This window comes from Saccostrea cucullata, unplaced genomic scaffold (genome assembly GCF_032062105.1).
Source record: "Saccostrea cucullata isolate Sc308-1 unplaced genomic scaffold, CSIRO_AGI_Scuc_v1 ctg504, whole genome shotgun sequence".
Taxonomy (NCBI): Eukaryota; Metazoa; Mollusca; class Bivalvia; order Ostreida; family Ostreidae; genus Saccostrea; species Saccostrea cuccullata.
Window position 1 is genome coordinate 43,447 of NW_026925489.1, and position 15,552 is coordinate 58,998.

The window sequence follows — 15,552 nt, forward strand, 5'->3', positions numbered from 1 at the left end:
ATAGATTGGTTGTGTGTTAATGTATGCAATCAATCTCGGCATCAAATAATTATTGTATTTTTTTATTTTACAAAAAAGAGAGTTATTGCTTTGTTTAAATAGAGTTTTTTGTAAAGTATTTTGCAAGCTATTGTTAGGATCGCTTTGAAAATTCAGATGAAAGTTTTGTTAGGCGGATGGGGTTATACTGATATTCTAAGCGTAAAATATTTTGTGGAAGCATGAAAAACAACCAAAAAAACATTCATACCTTGAAAATAATGTGTAACTTCCAATTCAATGCTTTTCTGAATTAAAAGCAACAGCAATTTAAATTGTCTGCAAGTTAAAAAAAAATTATTAAAAAAAACTGTTCTGAATCTGTCAAACTCAGATATAAGGACCTACATGTAATGGGGACAACAGGGAATCGCATGTGTACGTGCACAGGTGATACACATACATGTACAATACCATGTATTAAATACATGTATGCTCAAAAGTATAGACAAAACAACAATTGGTACGAGTATTCATGCCTTAATGGTTCCCATCTGATCACTTCCTTGGAGGAGAGATGTTTAATTCTCACTTTTAAAACTTTCCAGACACAACAAAAAATTGTATTTCCAAAATTCAGTTGATAAATTCAAATTTCGTAGGGGACATTATGCTTATTAATGAGCGGCAAAACAATTCTTATATTCTGTAAATCTCTCCATGAGGCAAAATTAACACACATTGTCAAAATTGGTATTCCGCCATATTTTTTTTTAATCATGTCTTTGACCATTTCTGCGATATATAAATATAATAAGTTCACTATTGGCATATAAACATAGCCTTATGTGACAACCAATAGCTTTGAGTTTCAGTGAAAATCGTCTTGTCGATATGAACAATAATGGCTTTGAGAGGTCAGAGTTGGGAGACAGGGTGTTAATTAATCCGGGAATGTTACAGGGAGTCGGGCACAAGACCTTCTCACGCGATCCCAGAATTCAACACGAGAGGCGTGTGCAGCCTTCCCTGACCTCTGCTACTTAATCATACTAGAGGATACCCTGTACACGTGTATGTGTGATAGTCAGTCGCCAAACTAACGTACTGCTAAATAGATCACGATATCGTGCACTTTACTGTCATTTTCAGAGACCTAAATGGATATTTAACATACATGTCTTTCTTTGAAAAATCTTTCGCCAAATAGCCTCTTCACTCACAGAATGTGACGAAGAGCTCTAAAATTGTAGAGTAGCATCCCGCCACGGAACGTAAAGACTGGTCCTTTGCATCAGACCGTTTATAAACCACGAAAAATATGTTTCGATGTTTCGATTCCGAGAATTTCATCATTGTAAAATGATAAAATAAATTAATAATACTGTTTATCTTATGTTTATTTTATCAAATATTTCCTATGAATGGTTCGCCCGCGTGGCGCAGTGGTTAGAGCGTCTGCTCTAGAGTCGCCAAGTAAGGAGTTGATCTTTACGTCGCGGTTTCGAATCCTACTGTGGGACGTGGAGACTGGTCCTTCGGATGAGACCGTATAAACCGAGGTCCCGTGTCACAGAAGGTGCTGGCACGAAAAAAAATCCCACTCTGCTCAATGGCCCTGAGTACCGAGTGTAGGACAAAATTTGTAACTCTCCATCGGCAAGTGGTGACGTCTCCATATGAGTGAAAAATCCTCGAGAGGGACGATAAACAACATACAATCATTCAATCAATCAATTCTATCCCTGGTATTTTTCAGATGCACGTAATTCCTTCTAAACCGTTTAGAGTTGTGTTCCGTTTTTATATTTTAGCACGATGTATGTTGTACATGGATATTTTGTACTATAAAAGCGTTTAAAAAGTCCATAATGGGCATAAACACTGTATTTCCATTTAACTTTGTACTCCCAGTACATTTCAGTACCAAGATTATAGTTAAGAATACAAAGGAACCGACAGTATATCAACAAGATCCATTTCCAGGCGTTCCAGTTTTTTGTTAAAAGATGTAAATAAGCGGTATGTTCAACGTTAATTAGCTGATACTGTTAACAGTGCAAAGGAATAAAAACAGGATCGTGCAAGTCATCGTAGATAATACTTAATTGTTTTCCTTTTAAGACATCCAGAAATAACCAAATCGCGAGATGTCGTCATTAAGCATTAACGAATCTTGTCCTAACAAACTCGGCATCAATTCATTTTTACATTCAATATTAAGCTGCACTTCCGGCGAGGCTTTTTCCAGCTAGCGTGTCTTGCATCGTAAAGAAAAAACGACGAGGAAAAACGCCCGTATATCTATGAGAATGTTGCAAGCTCTGATCCCCGGCATGAAACGGGCAATTAGATACTCTATACAGTAAATTATCTATCCGAAACAGGACGATGTCATCAAAGCATTTTGACTTTATGGCCACCATTTTGTCATTAAACTCGTAATTAGGCAGAATATTTCTACCTAAGATGGCCCACCTGAAGTGTTCGGGCAGGCGGTAAATGATCTCGACACGGAGACGTTACTTATGGAGTAATTAACTCCTGGGAAGGGAATCGAAGTTCCAATTCATGGAGGCCAATAATGGACTGGGGACAAATCAGCAGCAACAATTGGCAAAGGGTATCTTATTTATGTAAACTGTGAACAGCAATCAACAGCGACAAACACAAATTATGCCATCCATGCAGCACTCAACAATGTACTACATGTAACTTGTCAACAGAAACAACCAACAAGGAATACGTTTCATACATGTAACCAGTCAACAGCAATAATCAACAAGGCTCCCATGCTTAAAAATTAGAAAAGAGCGAATCTTACAACATGCACAACCGTCACCAGACAACAGCAAGAAACAACAACACATTCCAGAAACGTAAACATTCAAGAATCGTGCAATGTCTGCTGATAATTAGAATTTTGTTCTGTCTTTCGCCTCATTCCATTTAACAAAAAAAGACAGTACCCTCCTTTTCCGGAAATTGTTTTGTATGTGATACCTTGATTACGTTTGGAATGAGATGTTGTTTATCGATGTTGTATTGTTACACTGTACTTGTTAAATAACTTGTGTTCTGTTGTTGTCCACCGATTGCATGTACATAGTATATTGTATATTCTTATTGTTCACTGATTACATGTACAGAGTATATTGTATATTCTTGCGGGTCACTGATTACGTGTACATAGTATATTGTATATTCTTATTGTTCACTGATTACATGTACATAGTATATTGTATATTCTTATTGTTCACTGATTACATGTACAGAGTATATTGTATATTCTTATTGTTCACTGATTACGTGTACATAGTATATTGTATATTCTTGCGGGTCACTGATTACGTGTACATAGTATATTGTATATTCTTATTGTTCACTGATTACGTGTACATAGTATATTGTATATTCTTATTGTTCACTTATTACATGTACAGAGTATATTGTATATTCTTATTGTTCACTGATTATGTGTACACGTATATTGTATATCCTTATTGTTCACTGATTACGTGTACATAGTATATTATATATTCTTATTGTTCACTGATTACGTGTACATAGTATATTGTATATTCTTATTGTTCACTGATTACATGTACAGAGTATATTGTATATTCTTATTGTTCACTGATTACGTGTACATAGTATATTGTATATTCTTGCGGGTCACTTATTACATGTACATAGTATATTGTATATTCTTATTGTTCACTGATTACATGTACAGAGTATATTGTATATTCTTGCGGGTCACTGATTACGTGTACATAGTATATTGTATATTCTTGCGGGTCACTGATTACGTGTACATAGTATATTATATATTCTTATTGTTCACTGATTACGTGTACATAGTATATTGTATATTCTTATTGTTCACTGATTACATGTACAGAGTATATTGTATATTCTTATTGTTCACTGATTACGTGTACATAGTATATTGTATATTCTTGCGGGTCACTGATTACGTGTACATAGTATATTATATATTCTTATTGTTCACTGATTACGTGTACATAGTATATTGTATATTCTTGCGGGTCACTGATTACGTGTACATAGTATATTGTATATTCTTATTGTTCACTGATTACGTGTACATAGTATATTGTATATTCTTATTGTTCACTTATTACGTGTACATAGTATATTGTATATTCTTATTGTTCACTTATTACATGTACAGAGTATATTGTATATTCTTGTTGTTCACTTATTACATGTACAGAGTATATTGTATATTCTTGTTCACTTATTACATTACAGAGTATTTTGTATATTCTTTTTGTTTACTGATGCAATGTACAGAGTATATTGTGTACAGTGTATTCTTGCTGTTCACTGATGAAATGTACAGAATATATTGTATATTTTTACTGTTCACCTATTACATGTACAGAATATATTGTATATTCTTGCTGTTCATAGCTGTTCAGTGATTATATATACAGAGTATATTGTATATTTTTATCAGGCATGGAGAAATTGCCCAAACTCGAAAATCCTATTTCGTGGTGGTAGTGATGGTGGTGGGGGGTGGGGGTGAGGGATACTTGCTAACATTTTTTCAAGGCCAACTTCCTTTCACTTGCATTTTTCCCATAAAATACTACATATCCTTGATATCATTATGCTAAGATAAGAAGTGGGGGAGCCTTCCAACCTTTCAATAGACATTTTCAATAGTAAAGGTAATGTTGGGAAAAAAAGTGTATATTCTTATTGGGGGGGGGAGGGGGGACAGTATATCCCCCCCCCCCCCCCTGCTGCTACGTCCCTGCATATGGTTGAATAAATATTCTATTGTACTATTGTACTATTGTTCACTGACTTACATGAATAGAGCATATTCTTACTGTTTACTGATTACATGTACAGAGTATATTGTTGACTTTTGCTGTTGACAGGAATCATGATTGACTGACCCAGTGACTGTTACTGTTGAATGCTCTTGTTGTTCACTGATTACATGCTATGGATACCTCGTTACTTGTTGCTGTTATTGAAAATATGCGGAAAAGGAAGACTGCTGGATTTTAAATGGAAATATGTGAAAGACACCGATATATTCAAAGTGTTACAGACGCTATAGATTTTTGAACTGATGAAATAAGATCCCGGGCTCACAAAAACTAACGAATCATATGTTTCTTCATCGTCACAAACCACGGCCAAAATGTACAATCCTCTCCCATTCTGGAGAAAGCTATATGCGGGCTCCGGATCATGGCTTGAGACAATTAGGTCCCTTGGACGTGTATCTAAGTCATGTGCGGATCACGGGGGGCCCCCTCCCCTCGGGAAGTTGAAGAGTTATTAAAAACATATACTAAACCGAGTAAAAGTGAACTTAGATCCCAATAGAAAACACTGATCCCCTCCTCAAAAACGTGAATCAGTGTTGAGTTGGTATGAAAAGTCATGGTTTTACACGTTTGCGAAAGAAGTTTCCATTTTTTTTTTTTTTTTTTTTTTGCTTGTCAAGAGATTTTTGGGTTGGAATTTTTTTGACTGGGTTGGAACACCCCCCCCCCCCAAAAAAAAAAATTCTGAATCCGCGCCTGTAAGTCGGCTCAATCCTTAAAATTATTTGATTATAGACAACTTTAAATTATAATGTACAACATATATTTAAGAGAACTGGAAGACGTCATGTTAAAAATTTCTTTTGTATCTTAACAACATATAGGCCTATACTGTTTAAGAACTGACAAATTAAGTCTGCATGATAATAAATTGCGTTGTCTTATTTATGATCGAAACAGATACGAAAAATTATACTAGAGAAATGTGCATATAATCAAAACCAAAAATGAGTATTTAACTATATATATATATATAATAATTCATTGGGTCTTGTTAAGGACAAAGATAAAAATAGTATTGAAGTAATTAACACAAATATTAAGCGACATAATGTACACAGCACATAATTTTGTTTGCTTCTCCTCTAAAATACTGCTCACATGAAAGAAGAAAAAAAATTATCCCCTATGAAAACAAAAAAAAATGTATCGATAAACAAGTAAAAAAAAAATAATAAAATGGCGAAAAAACGAAAGGGAATGATTAATTTTAAACACACATTGATACCGCGAATAATTACAGGCATAAAAATGGATTTGTAACGCGTGTTGTAATGTTTATCATTTTTTAGCTAAATCATATTTGTGTGATTACATAAAATCTGACACGCGTCATATTTCAAAATTTATTTGATATTTGATAGTCATCAGTGTTTTGGGGGTTGCAATGACTGCTTCAGTATAATATCTTCTCAGCGCAGAGAGGAAAACACGTGTACTTTCAATTTTGTCCCGTAACCTTTTTTTGTATTTAGAAATTGAACCGCTTCAAGTAATGGACGTTTCTTTGTATATAATTTCATATTTGTGAAATTGTACGTCAGTGATCACACAGCAGTATCTGCTGATTTCTATGTGTACTTGTAAATAAATACATGTCCAGACTACCTTACAAATCTACACACATCTATGAGAGTCAAAAGGGGGGGGGTCATCATCTTTTTACTCAGCGTACTTTATCAAGCTAAAAAACAGAAAAGAAAGAAAAGGTGAAAGAAGCAGAGATAAAAATTAAACATTTTTTTTAAATATACATTTTCTTACGTTAAAAAGCCACATGCATAAAAGAATACATTTTACATTACTTTAAAAAAGATGAAATCCAAAACTAAAACATTCAGCAATTATTTTACTTAAAAGGTCTTAAAACTTTTCTTTCTTGAAGGCACAATTAAAATGCAACTTTTTTATTTGGCTAGTAAGTATTATGAAAAGATTAATTTTGAAAAAAGAATCCCATGTTTAATCGTGTCGATTTCAAAAAATAACTTTGTTAAACTGATGTACTAAATGTCAAACTAAACTCAAGAAACTGATGTACTAAATGTCAAACTAAACTCAAGGTACTGGGTCGAATGACCCTGTAAAACAATTTTGCAGCGCACCTGCAATAAGTGCACGTTTTTCCAATTTTGCTAGAGGCGCGTGCAAACTTTCACTCTTTTGCACGTGCTTAAGAAGCATACGCCGGTCTCTGTATACAATGTTCAGACAGGAGACGAGTATAAAAGGATTTCTGGGTCGTTTACAAGCTATCATTAAGATTTCAATACAATTATTTCAGCAGACTACACCTTGCTAATAATGAAATGATCTCTTGGTTTTGCCCATTTACGGTTGTAAACTGTCAAACAGACAATTATTTATTAAGAGTGCAGAAAATTTTAAGTTTCAAATTTGTTTTCTGAAACAAAAAGAGAAAGTTGAAATTCGACAGCATTGATTTAACACAAAAGAGTAAAGGTAAACACAATTAAAAAAAAATAATAAAGTTACGATTTGATTCATCGGATGAATTTTTAAAAAAAGAGAGCTAGAGAGGTTAGAACAGGCAGTGTTAGAACACAGACTAATAATTATTTAATTTTTTTCTAATTTAATGTTACAATTTTTTTTAAATAGTTAAAATTAATCTCTCCTTTACGTCCTTATTATAAATAAACGGAGCCTTTTAAGTTTCAGGCCTTTGATAAACAACTGTTTGCGCATTTGAAAGAAAACGTGTCTAAATAAACTAATATATACAGTTCATTGAGTACTCGCAAATCAGTGATCTATGAAAATTAAGGCAAATGATACCAGCAACTGTGAGAAAAGTAACTTTGTAGTCAATATTGACAGAAATCTTTTTTCATATGTCGCGTTCTAGAACTCGGATCAAAGTACATTTGTTTTCACAGAAAACGATTTCATCAACGAAGGTTTCATTTGGTCAACAATGATTTTAATATACCCCGCACCGCTGCTTACTTCTGCATTGTTATCCTCCAAAGGCCCACGGTATACACAATAATGAAAAAAATTCTATGGCGATTATGTCAAATATGTTTCCCATTAGTGACAGCAAGGCTCTAAATCTTAACAAATATTTCGTTAACGCAGAGTCAACAATAAGCATTGAACGAAATGAAAGTGATTTCGGCTACAATACAGCCCCCGTAGGCCAATTAAAACCTGTGAAAAGTAAATGAAAAAGGTTCTGTCTGTTTTATCGGCATTTACAGTTAAAATCCCAGCCACCAAAATACAAGCATTAACGTGATTTCTCTCAATAATATGCCCTTCTTTGGATTACTGACAGATATTGCCTTTCACATAATTCCGTTTAAGGCCCCGCCCCCTTATTTGCCCCGCCCCTTGTAATGGGCCGCTGATTGGTTACATTTCCGCGGCTATAATCTAACTTGACTTTCCGTACAAATATCGACTTTTTACACAAAAATCAATCACCGTTTGTACACATTATTTCCAGTTGTTTCGGAACTTATTTAAAATCCAAGTTTGAAAGCTTCCTTCCCAGACTTTATACCGACTTCCCATGTAACCGTCCGGAGCGAGTTCCGCCGGCGGGAAATTGTTACATCTAAATCGGAAACGAAAATCAAGTTCCGATAATTGGACAAGAACACATATCAAATAAGTTCTAGATATAAAATTTTTATATTGGACACTTTGGAAATTGTTCACCAAATGCAGGGAATGAAGCAACAAGATTACTACCGAGCCTGCAGTTTTCCGGCGTTTTCAGGAATGGTATTTCCGGGTAAGATTCTATTCGGGAAATTACATTCTGCCCCGAAAGGAAAAACCTTTAAGGGATTTCCTTTCTTTGCTGAACATACAGGAATAATTATTTCCGGTGTTATTTTTTCTGCTGACCAAATAAAATTATTGGCCATCATTATTTTTGACGAATTTTGAAAATTGTCTTAGAGAACACGGGATTTTTTTTTTATTAATTAACAGTCTGTTTTAATTTTTGGTCACAGATCCTGCTTATGGAAAGAGTGCCTGGTCGCCACAGTCCAGTCCCGCCAGCCCAGGTATTTTTTTTAATCTTAATAATTTATGTAAACTTCATATTATTTTAATTAAAATTAAAACCTTAATTAAATTTTGTTTTAATGAAGGGTTGTTTTGATAAAATTGTAGTTTTCCCATTCACCAAGCAAAAATATTATGAAATATTTGTACTGATTTATTTAAATAATTTCTTTTTCTATATTACATGTATTTTTTTAAAACGAAATGCAAGTTTAATTACACGAAATATGAATCGCTGTTCACGTACCAGCAATAATGTTATGCGATATATTTTTATTTTCATTCTTTTTAAAAAACACACAAATTTTTAACATCAATATTTACTGACTTTTTCTATTACTTTTAGCCTATCCACACCCGGGGACGCTGTCGGCTATTGGTAAGCCCGGATTTGACGGGGGACCCCACTCTCACTGGCGACCTCAGGGTGAGTGGAATGATTTCAGCTGATTTGATTTGAATACGGTTAATACTGTTATAAGCCCCTTCTAAATATGGAGTTTGTTTGGTCCCTACAATTCCTTCGAAAAAAAAATTACAAATTTTGAATAGAAATATTTCTGAATTTTAATTTTTTCATGGGCGTTGATGATAGTTACACATGTTAGTACCGTATGGATATGTTCTAAACTTTGAGTTTTACTACCACTTGGTAAATTCAAAATTTACACATGACAGTATCCGCAAAAATATTCACGCGCAATCTCCTTATTCGTTTTTTTTTTGGATTTATTTTTTAGCATTTCTTAGATCGCATTTTCCTCTATGTAATACACAATGAATCCACATTAACACACAGAGATGGTCTGCTATATTATATATTCCAAATAGATAATATAATATATCTGATTGTAATCTGTTGATTGATTATCATTTATTTTTAAATATAGTTAAAATAGTTTTGGTAAATGCAAAACTAAGTAGTATGATATATTCTGAATATCAACTAATTTATCTCTACATACTCAGCACATGAAAATGCAATATTTTATATAAAATTTACATGTTTGTTTTTTTTATTTTAAGAAACACAAATTTTTATCACTTTGATACAGTTTGGTTTCTTTTTTTAACACTGGAAAATGTTGATATTTAATATTAAAATGAGCCTAGGAAAGAAAAATAAAGCAATTGAAAAAGTACATTTCTTACTTGAAAGTAGATATAACAATTTTAAACAACTCTATGTGTCAAAGCAGACAAATATGGGGAATTAACTGTATAATTGTATCTTTTATTGGGAAATATTGGCACTCTCCTGTGGTTTATTCCCTGAACGTCTACTAATTATAAAATTATTTAATTATCACACTCAATAGAGAGGCCCTCTAAGGGGTCCAGGTAGAGTTAACCTGTGTTACCTTGATGTGATTAAATACTTTAATATTTATCTTCATATACAATAAATATTTTTTATTTAAAAAAAACAACTTTTAAAATTAGAAAAAGTACTAAACAAGACATGTAAAGATAATTTTTGACAACTTATCTTCAAAAATAATTTCAAAAATCCAATTTAATTGGGGGTGAGGTCACTGAGGTGAGGAATTTCAGAGCCCTTATTTTTTTAAGCTTGCCGTTAATAAAGGTACAGTATTAATATCTAATAAAACTGGTCACAAATAGCAAGATAAGCGGTGTTTTTAATTGTTGCTAAAAATTATTTATGAAAAATATACATCAATTGATATGGATAAAATCTTCAAAAATTAATAATAAAATTTTGGTGTGTCCTTTAATATACAGGTGTAGATAATTCAGGTAAACTAGTTAGAGGGCCCCTTAATTGAGTGTGATAATTACATAATTTTATAATTAGTAGACGTTCAGGGAACACACGTTAAACATAATGTTTGTCCTGGAATCAAAGCTATGTCAACATCCCAAGCACCTGTGTTTTAATATCTCAACAGTTCAATCGCTCTGCCACAGTCGTGTTTGCGATGTTAACAAGTAAAAAAAAATTGCATTATCTAACTAAATGACCAGTGCATAATTTGTAATAACAACTAATTCAAGTGCGAAAGCAGGGAATATTTTATTTGATGTACTAAATAAATAAATAAATAAATAAATAGAAACTAAGACTTTTCTACAAATTTAAATTTCTTCAATTTTATAAATAACATATTGATATTTAAACTTATCTTTGGTGGATAGCTCGTTTTTAATTGTAAAATAATTTATTTAAAATGCCAGGTCGCTTTAATTTACTAATTACTTATTTCTATTTATTCTCAAAAAGATGTAATTCGTGACTCAGAAATAATTCATTAACTGAATTTTAAAATATTTACTTTTGTTCATTTTTAAATTGTGAGCTATGTACGTAATAATATTTGCTTATTATCTCTAGGGAAAATGTGCACATGTAAATCAAATTCCATTTATTAAAAATCTTAGACAACTAGCTTTTTGATAAAATAAATGAAAGTGAAAACATAAAATGAATAAATGTATATGTAAATTTGGAATATTTTATTTCTAAAAGAAAAGAAATGGCGACATAAAAATGAGGCTGGTGAGGCCTTTAATTTTTAAAGACCTAAATATTTTGTCTTTAATTATCAAGAATGATTAAATTGAATTAAATATTCTATTATTTTGGAAATTCAAAAGATAATATAAAAGAGTTATGCCCAGTATTCAGGACAGTTGAAAATCGTGGATTTGACGCTCCCTTTAGTAGGCGTTTAATTTTCATGAAGTACCTAAATCGTTTTGACTTTAAACCAAATTATGCTGAAACAGAGAATTGTTAGAAGAGTCTGATTAATTTTATCTCACCGAATACACAACATCATGTCTCCGATGCTTGTACTTTTAAGATCATTTCATTCATATTTTAATCCTATAAGTTCTGACTAAGTGGCCTTTCTCAGCCGCCTGGAGTTTACATCAAATTATTTTTACCGGATGCGGTATAATTACAATAATCATTACATGATTCATTCACTTTTCCGTTTTTTATTTTAACATTCGTAAAAATATAGATACCCAAAGGACATCACGAACTATCACATAGTTTACGCTAATACATATTTTTTCCAAATGTTCGCCCTTTTTCACACGATTATTTACAGGGACAAAAATTAAGATTGCTACAGTACTCAGAAAACGGTCGTCTCGAGAAAAAAAGTCCGTCCTTGCAATGTTTTTCTATTTAATGAATTATTTCATTCGTAATATTATACAGACCTAAAATGAAAGGGAGAGGACCTATAGTCTTAATTGAGAAAATAGGCTGAAATTATCAAAATACATGTAATCTGATTCAGCGATGTCTAATGAAATAGTCGATACCTTTCCTGGCTTTAACAGCTGGAAGCAACCGGTGGCAGTCTATTATTTACTAAAATTTTTGACATGCTACAACGGTAAAAAAAATTGTTCTGATGTTGCAACCTAATAATGCTTTGGCATCCTTAATACCCGCTCCATTATGTGTAAATAATTTCCTGATTTGATTTTCAGCGCGTTCGTTATAAAAGTTAGAAATACACTCAAATTATCGCTCAATTATCAGAAAATTATAGAACTGTGGAAGACCAAATCCCAGACTGGCCAGCTTACGACACGGCGAAGAAGTATGTGCCGCATAAGTCGGCGAGAAAAAAGTGTCCGAAAGATTAAATAACTTAACGGAACATCTGCCGTTTGTTTTAGAAAATAGCACTTACATTAGACTAGTTGGAATTTTCTTGTTAATTGTTCGTTTTTATCCGATTCGATTAAGCGCCGTACAGGTACTTTCAATTAAAGATCAATATACCTAATATTGCTTTTCAGTCCCTCCGTCACGTGCCGGGGATTCGATCTCAGTGGGATAAATGGGCTTTTCATGTCAAAAACAAGTCTAAGGACTCGATCTGGAAAGCAGGGACTTTTTTAGAATTGTAACTCAGTACAGCAATCAGGCTCTCTTTTGTTACAATCAAGTGTCCCTTCATACCATAACGAGATATACGGGCAATCTAAACGTATCATCTTCAATATTCAGGCATTCAACAGAACAACTTCTTCTTTACAGTGACATTTATTTCTAATTCAGAGAGAGATAACGACTGTTTTGCATAAAATATTGTTTTCCTGCACAGTTTTCTATTTATTGCATCATTGGACTCTTTGACTTTAATTTAAATATAAACGGATTACTAATTTTTTAAAGACAGAGTTCATGCCATTTTGTAAAATCTATTATGTCAAGAGTCCTTGACGCTTGTTTTGAAGGCTTTTTGTCTGAAAAATTGAGTCAGGAATGGCAGACTATGTTTGGATCGGTTTTTTTTCTGTCTGCTTTCCAACTCATTAAGGAAGACAAATGTTTAAGAAAACTATCCTCAGTTCTAATTTTACGTAACAGAAAACACTGAGAGAGAAACATTTTCCCCACACTTATGTAAATTTTTATAAATAATGTACTCAATTTTTAACCCAATTTCAGGAAGTGGTCAGATCCAGTTGTGGCAGTTTCTTCTGGAGCTCCTCTCTGACAGCAGTAACTCGAACTACATCACGTGGGAGGGAACCAACGGGGAGTTCAAACTCGTGGACCCGGATGAGGTTGCCCGTCGGTGGGGCGAGCGAAAGTCCAAACCTAACATGAACTACGATAAACTCAGTCGTGCTCTCCGATACTATTATGATAAAAACATAATGACTAAAGTGCACGGGAAACGGTACGCCTATAAGTTTGATTTCGCGGGTTTGGCCCAGGCCATGCAGCCCGCTGCCGATCCGACAGCCTATAAATATCAACAGGACTTTTTCATGCCTGCCTATCACCCTAGTTCTAAATTCAATTTCATGAATGCTCATTCTCCAATGCCACCCACTACGGGTATATTCGGAAGTCACTCAGGTTATTGGTCACAGACAAATCATTCCATGTATCCGAACATTCCAAACCATCACATGACCCATCCTAGCCATATGACGTCACATCTTGGGTCCTACTATACGTGATCAAATAAAAAGGATCTTATCTGGAAAACATTGAGTGTTAATTTTTTAAGCACGTATATTTTGTGCTTTACTGAGAAATGAGATTTCTTCTTGTGATTCATCTGAGTGATGAATTGTGGGAGTTGGAACGTAGCATTTCTACATTTTCTTGAGCAGTTTCTAGCTTCGAATTCGATTGCAAGGAAAGCCAAGACGGTGTTTTAGTCTTCCGGAAGAAGGCATTGATGGGTTGTTGCCATAAATCAGAATTTCAGAAATGCCAACATCCTCTAATAGATTTTGATATAGGAATGTTGTAATGGAGTTTCGTATTAAGCACAGGGCTGCTGGCAAGACTTTGGGATGTTTCGGAAGTCATTTTCAGCCCAAGTTTTCTCGGGACATTCATCGGAAGGAAATGTACTTCACAATTGGATTCGCCGATAATTTCTTCCTTCATGATAAAGTTTGATGCGGTGATAGGATTCTTGACAGCAACAAAATTGGATTTGGCAGAAGCAAAAGGGAAAAGAAGACAATATTGACTTTGTCGGTTTATGTGACCAGACTATGGAGAGATTTTGATTGCAGTCTTGATCTAAGTGCCTTGAATTAGATTTCTAGATAGAAAGAGAAAACATTTAAAGGCGGCAAGTGACGATGGAAGACCTGCATTGGAGCTAATCTTTTGTGATGGACGTTGCTCGATTGACTCCATCTTTGGTACTAAACGGTCCCTTCGGATTGTGTATTGATTATGGCGTCTTGTTATCGTGACAATAAACTTGTTTTCAAAGACAAGTATGCATATTAATGAATACTTTTCACCAATGGAGGCCGAGGCAAATATTTAATGATGATAGCCATTATTAGACCAACGATCCCTTCTCATCCGTCACCTGCAGATGATCGACTTGATTGCTGAAAAAGCAGACGACCGTTTCAAGATGGCTAATAATATTGCTGCCAAAATTGGCAATAATGATGAAATGTAAATATATTCCTAACCCTTAATGTATAAGGCAATGGGTGCTTAATTTTCTGTTATTTAATGCGCGCGTGCGCTGCACACGCGTTTTTGAGAGGATTTAGACATCCAAGGAAATGTATTTATTCAAATAACCATGCGTAATGTCACATTGAAATGTAACTGAATTTGATTCGAAAAATCAATTAAAAGTTCTTTATTTCATTATTCTTATCCCTGCTCAGCAATACATTTAATTCGTGAGACGCCGAACACTGAATGAAAGCAAATTGTATAATTTTGACTTAATTCGCATGGGAAAATTCTGTAAAGGGATATTTTTTTTGAAAAGAAAGGGATTTAGCACGTGTTCCTCAATTTATTCGATTTCAATAATAATGACGAGAATATCGACTAAGAAATATCTTTCTTCATTTTGTTTTTATTTATTTTATTTCAATGTTATTTTTACACATATTTACATATTGAAAACTATACTTTTTTGAAATCAATAAAAATATTCTTAAAATGTGATATGTATTTCAGAGATATTTAATTATAAAATAAAACAGAGATATTTTGTAGTCAGTTTGAAGTTTTATCTTGTCTGTATATACCCTGGTACATAACGTGGGGGAAATCTGACTAAGAATTACCGGCAGATTTTACCAGAAGGAGAGACCATTTGAACTAGCGTAGAAAACTCCAATATTTTTCTTTTGTTTACTATTATCTACTCAA

General features: G+C 33.5%; 1 protein-coding gene across 1 annotated transcript; it reads left to right on the forward strand.

The window, feature by feature from the left end:
* The first annotated feature begins 8,389 nt into the window (after window positions 1-8,389).
* LOC134268988 (transcriptional regulator ERG homolog) lies at window positions 8,390-15,296 on the forward strand. The gene is made up of 4 exons (XM_062751215.1): window positions 8,390-8,619; window positions 8,846-8,899; window positions 9,247-9,327; window positions 13,345-15,296. The coding sequence occupies exons 1-4, from the start codon at window positions 8,547-8,549 to the stop codon at window positions 13,863-13,865; spliced, it is 729 nt and encodes a 242-aa protein (XP_062607199.1). The 5' UTR covers window positions 8,390-8,546; the 3' UTR covers window positions 13,866-15,296.
* Window positions 15,297-15,552: the final 256 nt, after the last annotated feature.